Source organism: Cucurbita moschata, unplaced genomic scaffold (genome assembly GCF_002738365.1).
Source record: "Cucurbita moschata cultivar Rifu unplaced genomic scaffold, Cmos_1.0 Cmo_Scf00030, whole genome shotgun sequence".
In the NCBI taxonomy this organism is placed as follows: domain Eukaryota; kingdom Viridiplantae; phylum Streptophyta; class Magnoliopsida; order Cucurbitales; family Cucurbitaceae; genus Cucurbita; species Cucurbita moschata.
This window is the reverse complement of record NW_019268546.1, coordinates 462,496-469,828: the sequence shown is the minus strand read 5'-3', so window position 1 is coordinate 469,828 and position 7,333 is coordinate 462,496. Positions and strand designations below refer to the sequence as shown.

General features: G+C 35.2%; 1 protein-coding gene and 1 non-coding gene across 2 annotated transcripts; one reads left to right on the top strand and one right to left on the bottom strand.

Annotated features, from left to right (window-relative positions):
* Positions 1-2,007: 2,007 nt before the first annotated feature.
* TRNAG-GCC lies at positions 2,008-2,078 on the bottom strand. The gene has a single exon. It is a non-coding gene; the product is annotated as a tRNA-Gly (tRNA).
* Positions 2,079-3,692: 1,614 nt separating this feature from the next.
* LOC111464462 (phosphatidylinositol 4-phosphate 5-kinase 9-like) lies at positions 3,693-6,762 on the top strand. Its single transcript, XM_023108669.1, has 3 exons — positions 3,693-5,047; positions 5,894-6,158; positions 6,256-6,762. Exons 1-3 carry the CDS (start codon positions 3,966-3,968, stop codon positions 6,439-6,441), a joined length of 1,533 nt encoding a protein of 510 aa, XP_022964437.1. The 5' UTR covers positions 3,693-3,965; the 3' UTR covers positions 6,442-6,762.
* The last annotated feature ends 571 nt before the right edge of the window (positions 6,763-7,333 follow it).

Here is a 7,333-nt window from a genome sequence, read left to right as displayed (position 1 = left end):
CCCCCCCCCCCCCCCCCCGCATGCCCCCTCGCGCACTCACCCCGCACGCCCCCCAACTGAACAAAAGAAATTGATATTAAACAATACTTGAGTGATTAAACATGTATTATATTAAGCAGTTTTAGAAGCTAATTGGTTATATGCTTTCTGAAACAGTATTATTTGCTTGATTGTTGAAATTTTTTGAAGTAGCTTTTAATTGGTCAAAATCACTTTTTACTACGTTTTCAAAGCTTAATTAAATACTATTTCAAAATATACTTTTAGTAACTGATAATATTTAGTTAAAGAAATGTATTATGAAAGTGTTTTAAATAATTCGTATGATAGAGGTAAAAAAAGAAATTGTAAGTGCTTTCTAGTGAAGCATTTGATTAAAAGAGGATTTTTAGGAACGCAGTAAGGCAATTTTGATACTCGAAATAAATGTGCTCTTTGAACTGCTAACTTTTCATATGTTTTGTTGTAGAGGTTTATTTTCCTTGAGCAATGGGAAAGAGATAACTCTGAATTGGTGCTCGATTCCAAGTGAGTGAAGTTGGATTATACAACACGTTGTCATCTGATCTGATTGCTCTAGATGTCGACTTTTGAGTAAGGTATGACGGTGTGGAGGCAAATATATAATTGAAAATTTGAAGAAAAATAAAATGACAATTACAAATAAAAGCAAAAAAAAAAGAATGAAGCTCTGATTGCGTTTATATAATCGTTAGATTCATCAGACGATTGTAATCGACCTAGATCACATTCAATGCTAATAATAAAAAAATCGAACCCGGGTTTGTACCGTGGCAGGGTACTATTCTACCACTAGACCACTGGTGCTTGTTGTTTAATTTAGCATTTTTATTTAATTATTGTTTTATTAAAATTGTACTTATCTCAAAACACCCCTAAACTCGAGTTTTAATGATACCCATAAGTCTAAAAAAAACTCTATCAATGGAGCCCTACATTTGGAAGGGGAGCATAGTGTTTACTTCAATGGACCCCGGCATTTGGTTGGACTAAATGATAATAATGAAGTCATTTGTGGTCTGGATATAGAAGCTGGGACCATTATTATTTAAGATCAATTGTGAAGGTGGGAAGATCTTGTGTCCTTAAGACTGCGTCCTCTCAAAAGGGGTCGTCTCGTAGTGTAGCTTATAGTACCAAACATTTTTTGTTTCATAACATTGAATCCTTCCATTTTAATTCTCTTCCCACGATAAATCATCAATGTTCGTGTGTCTACTTTTTTTGTTTGTACGTATGAAAGATTGAATCCTTTGTTGTAGAAGATGGAATAGTCCCGTAAAGCCCAAACTCCCTAACCCATTTATCGAAGCAACGAATAGGGTGGAGAAGCCAATCATAAAGCAACTTTGACATTTTTATGTTTTTCTCTATTTAAAACGTTTCACGTCTTTCCTTTTAAAAGGGGGGTACCCGAGCATGATTTCACTTAAGTGTCTTTTAGCATGTTTTCATGTATTTTAAATTACAACTTGTTAAGTAACGTCTCTGACCGGTACGTGTGCAAAAAGTCAAGTCATTTTCATTTACAAATGGCACGTGCAAGAATTAAACACAAAGAAAAAATGTAAAAACGTGAGCAACGTTGAATGAGGACCACAAACGACCATTAGTTAGAGACATAAAAATATGCAGTAAAATGTTAGAGTGTTGATGTAATATTAAACACATAAAAATATAGGGAGCAACATTAAATGACAACCATAAATGAAGTTCGAAACAGTGTTATAATGTTAATATAATAAAAAGTTGATAATTAAGTTCCGAACAATTATTAACTAAATAAATAATATAACTGATTAGAAGATGGAAATAGAATTAAAAAAAACAAGTTAATGGAATAATTGTTTTTGTGTATTTAAAAAAAGAAATAAAAAAGGCAAGCTCTGATTGCGCTAAACAAATTCGATCAGACGGTTGTGATCGACCCTGATCACAGTCAACGCTAGAAATTCATCCTTGCTAAAAAAATGCCACTATTTTTTTTGCACCAGCCGGGAATCGAACCCGGGTCTGTACCGTGGCAGGGTACTATTCTACCACTAGACCACTGGTGCCTGGTGTTTAATTTGACGTCATTAAATAATATATTTTTTATTAGAACACTTTTAACCTTATAAATTGTGTAGTAAATAATTTTTAATACATTAAAAGTAAAATTGAATTAAGAATTATCCTTTTAGTTTTTCTTAAAATTCTTTAAAATATTAGAAAGCATTCTATCTATTTAGCCTTTTTAATTTTAAACCCAAAAAATTATTAATATTTAATAAAGTAATATAATAATTGACTATTTTTTAAAAGAAAATAAAAAATATGGTGATTATTTAATAACACCCTAAGGAATAGTCTACATAACCAACCTCAAATACTTAATTATTAATTATTAAGAAATTACCATTAACAAAATAATAATAATAAATAAATAAATAAAATGATTTTTTTGGTTAGTGTATTGTTTTTTACTTCGGTAACAATTTATTTTTACATTTTAATATATAACAATTTACTAAAATGAAAAACCGCCTAGGAAAACCGAGAAAGCTAAGAGGAGATGAAGGTGAACTTCAACCGAGAGTCCCCTACTTTTCTCAGCCATCAATTTATATAAAGTTGTCACGTACCCTAACAACCTTCTTCCATCTCACAACACGGTCGAGTTAGAAATGCTTCATAATATAACTGCATATGGTTCCTTATTTGGCACAACAATGGTTACGAGCTTCACGGGTTGTTTCCGCTAACATGATTTTACCTCAAATTTAAGATTACTATTATTTTTTAAATAATTAGCTTAATTTTGTTTTATAACGGGCATTTAGTCATTTAATTTTAAACCAAAAATTAATAAAATTTAAAAAACATAAAACATAATGTAATAGTTGACTGTTTTTTTGAACCGTTGGGATTTGTTTAACCCTTCATAACTATGTAAAATTATAAATATATAATAATTAAAATATATGTAAATATTATTTAAAAAGAAAAAAATGATGATTATTTAATAACACCCTAAGGAATATTCTACATAACGAACATCAAATACTTAATTATTAAATAGGTAAGAGAGACACCAAGTTGTCAATATAAATATATAAAAATAAGAAATTAAAATAAATAAATAAAAAGTAGGTTAAAAAAACAATTATTTTCCCTATACTTTTATACAAACCAAAATTTAATATTTAAACTTTAATTTTAGTAAAATATAATTTTTATGTAACAAATTATATTTAATAAATTTTAATATATAAGAATTTAATATTTATCATGTGAAATTACGTGGTTATTGAATGTTAAATTTTATTATATAATGATTATGATTTTTAATTTATGTGCATACGTATTTGAAATTCGACAAAATTTAATAATTTATTATGAAAAATATTATTATTTAAAATAAGTTTATTTATCCATAAATTTAAATTTCTATTTTTATTCAAATGATTAACTTTCAAATTTATAATTGAGTCAGACCTACCAAAATTTAAATTTAAAATTTAAAATTAATATATAAATTAGATTTTTTTTAAAAATAAAATTAATGTTATTTAACGATGATTCCATTGATTATATCCGTTGTTATTTAAGTAATTTTGTGGAAAGAGGGGGGTATTTTGGTAATTTAGGAGGTTCCATTTCCCTAGCAGAGTTGCTTATTTGGGGTTTGGAATCCATAAATTCTACGCGCACACCGCTCCTTCTCTCTCCTCCGTTCCTCACTCAACGAGTTTTCTCGAACCACATTCATCGAGTTTTCTCCGCTGAATTCGAAGATTTTAACGCCAAACCATTAGCTTCTCACAAGAACGAGGAACAAGAAGAACGATTTGAAGTTTGAAGATTGAAAGATTTTACCAGGGGAGAATTTGATTTTCTTTTTTGTTCGTTTCCATTTCGAATCTTGTTTGTTTTCTTCTTGAATTCGGTGAATTTCTTATGTAATGCATCAGAAGAAATCGGAAGTTCAGATCGGAAAAGAAAGCAGCGGCGTCTCTTCCGATTTCAATCCGTCCCCTCCCCTGTTTTTCCCATCTTCAATCTCAATTCATCAGAAGCATCCACCGCCGCATTCTCATAATCATCAATCTCAGCGATCTTTTCTTTCTTTTACCACTCCTCAAATTTTGATCGAAACTCCTGCTCATCATGACCCGATTGTGCCATCGCCGTCGTCTTCTTCTTCTACTGCGCCTTATAAGAGACCTCTCTTGACTCATAATCACTCTTCCCTCTCTAAATCCCCTTCTCTGTATCGTCTTCCTTCCGCCCCTCAATTCAATTCCGTCAATCCCTCTTTCTTTTCTGTCTCTTTGGCCGTCCGGAGTACCGTTTTCCGTTTGCTCCGGCGGCTCAAGCAGCTTCGTCGTCTCCGTGTCCATTTGCGGTTGATTCTTTTGTTTTCTCTTCCGTTTTTCTATTTCTTAGTTTCTCATCCAACCCATTCTTTTTTCCTCGATTTCCTCTCGGCTTTTGCTTTCTCTGCTGCCCTTTTGTTTTCTCTTAATCTCGCCCTTCCTCGCCTTCCTTCAATACGTTTGTTTCTCGCCCGTTCTTTCCCTGTGAAGCTCATTTCGTCGTCTTCGTCATCTAGAACGCATCTCCCGGTTTTGTGGTCAATTGGGTCTCGATCAAAATCGGAGAAGAGGCTGAATTCAGGTTGTTGGGTTCAGGTCTACAGCGATGGCGACGTTTACGAGGGCGAGTTTCATAAGGGGAAGTGTTCAGGGAGTGGTGTTTATTACTACTATATGAGTGGTAGATATGAAGGAGACTGGGTTGATGGGAAGTATGATGGATATGGAGTTGAGACATGGGCTAGAGGAAGCCGGTACCGTGGGCAGTACCGGCAGGGCCTCCGGCACGGTTTCGGGATGTACAGGTTTTACACTGGAGACGTTTATGCTGGAGAATGGTCCAATGGGCAGAGCCATGGATGTGGAGTTCATACCTGCGACGATGGAAGCAGATTCGTCGGGGAATTCAAATGGGGTCTCAAACATGGACTTGGCCATTACCATTTCAGGTAGTTAATATGTTTGCTTGAAGGTTTCTGGGACTTGGAATCCAAATTATGCATTGCTGTTTTTACCAGTTTCTGTTGTCTTTCATAACTGTTCATCAAATTGTGCATTAGTGTTTGAATGGGTTCTATGAAATAGTTAGTATCACTTGAATGAGTTCTATGAATCTTGGATCTTGGAGGTTATCTCCCATTATTGAAGCCCCTATCATCTGACCAAGAGCATTGTCTTGGCTTTCTTTTCACCAAGAACACCTTGTTCCCTGCTATATTTAGGATTTGAATGTTTGTTATTTTGAAGATGAAGGAAAGTACTCGAGAAACCAACCCAAGAAAGGGCAACAAAGAAAGAAGGGACCTCGGGGGCTGTTATAGTTGGTATCAGAGCCAGATACTAGGCTGGGTGCCAGTGAGGACGCTGAGCCCCAAAAGGGGGTGGACGTCAGGCGGTGTGCCAACGAAGACATTGGGCCCTTAAGTAAGAGGGGTGGGTTGTGAGATCCTACATCGGTTGTTGGAGAGGGGAACGAAGCATTCTTTATAAGGGTGTGGAAATCTCTCTCTAGCACATGTGTGGAAGCGCGGAGCCTTGAGATAGCCGGGCAACTGAATTGATAAGGATGTGAGACAGCTCTGTAGGGAATTTGGATATAGTTAATTATTGAAACATATTTGGTATACTGAGAGATTTAGGACAATTGTTCTTCGACTAAGAACGGAGAAAGCTTCGTGTCCTATACGACAGTTCAAGGCAAATGTGTAAATCTGTAGCAGTTTTCTTTTTATATAATCTATATGTTATCTGATCTACCTGTTCATGTTGATATTTGTACTCATTAAAACTTGTAGAAACGGGGACACATATGCTGGTGAATATTTTACGGACAAAATGCATGGATTTGGGGTTTACCAATTTGCTAACAATGGACACCGATATGAGGGTGCTTGGCATGAAGGCAGAAGGCAAGGACTTGGAATGTATACATATAGAAACGGAGAAACCCAATCCGGCCACTGGCAGAACGGAGTTCTCGACATTCCGAGCACTCAGAGCTCTACTTATCCAGTATCCCCTGTCGCAGTTTACCATTCCAAAGTACTGAATGTAGTGCAGGTACAAATCCCTCTTTCCTACACGAATCGTTGTGGTTGTCAAGTACTTTTCGTGTCGTTCAGTGTTCGAGATGGTTTTCTAATTGGTTTGTCTACAGGAAGCAAGACGAGCAGCTGACAAAGCCTACAGCGTCGGGAAAGTGGACGAACGGGTGAACAGGGCAGTAGCAGCGGCGAATAGAGCAGCGAACGCAGCTAGAGTAGCAGCCATCAAAGCAGTCCAGAAGCAAATGCAACGGACCAAGAACACCAACGACAATACTACTCAAGTCTCAATTGTCTGAATGTCTGCAGCAGCAGTTCATCAGTCGATAACACCTCGTACACTAAGGTTTGTTCGATTCCTGTTCGGTTTTTTTCTTTAGCTCATGTGTGTTAATATGAGCTGAAATAGCTAGGGTTGCTCTGCATTAACATTGTCTAATGAGGGGGGAAAGAGAGATAAAGTATATGCATATGTTAAAACTAATTTTACACTTTTTGTTCCATTTTTGTAAAGAGGTAAGATGATGAGAATGAAATTTAGTGGCTGGAAGTGGATGATGGTCTCATCCCCAAAGCCATGTTGTATTTGATGTGATGAAATTCATGCACGTTTTTGTTTTTGTTTACGAATCACTCGATCTAGTCTAAACAAACTTCAGTATAGTTCAACGAGTTAAAAAACGGTATATAAATTTACATATGAGGTGTAGATATTGCACCAACCTGAGTATAACTCAATGGGTTAAGGACGACTTACAAATTTATATATGACATATGGACGTAGCGGCAACCTGAATATAACTCAACCGGTTAAGACGGTTTATAACCTGAAAATAACTCAACCGGTTAAGACGGTTTATATACAACGACCCAAGCTTACCATTAGCAGATTTTATCTTCCTCACTTATAATTTTTTTATATTTCTTTAGTAGATGCGTTTTAAAATCGTGGGTGGACAATATCTACTAGCCGTGGGTTTGAATTGTCAAAGCGGACAAATATAAGCACTCGAACAAATATAATGAGAAAAAAAAAAGTAACTTATGTTGTGTTGATTATTCGATGATTTTTTAGTATTGAGATCGACCACCGTTGTAGTTCATCCAAGACGTTTATGAAGATTTGATTTGATTTTTAGTATTGAGATCGACCATCGTTGTAGTACATCCAAGACGTTTATGAAGATTTAA

Excerpts from the sequence above, each read along its gene's own strand:
- LOC111464462 (XM_023108669.1), top strand. The coding sequence starts at position 3,966 with ATGCATCAGAAGAAATCGGAAGTTCAGATCGGAAAAGAAAGCAGCGGC. Across the intron at positions 5,048-5,893 it reads CTTGGCCATTACCATTTCAG|AAACGGGGACACATATGCTG; the intron begins GTAGTTAATATG and ends TAAAACTTGTAG. Across the intron at positions 6,159-6,255 it reads AAGTACTGAATGTAGTGCAG|GAAGCAAGACGAGCAGCTGA; the intron begins GTACAAATCCCT and ends GTTTGTCTACAG.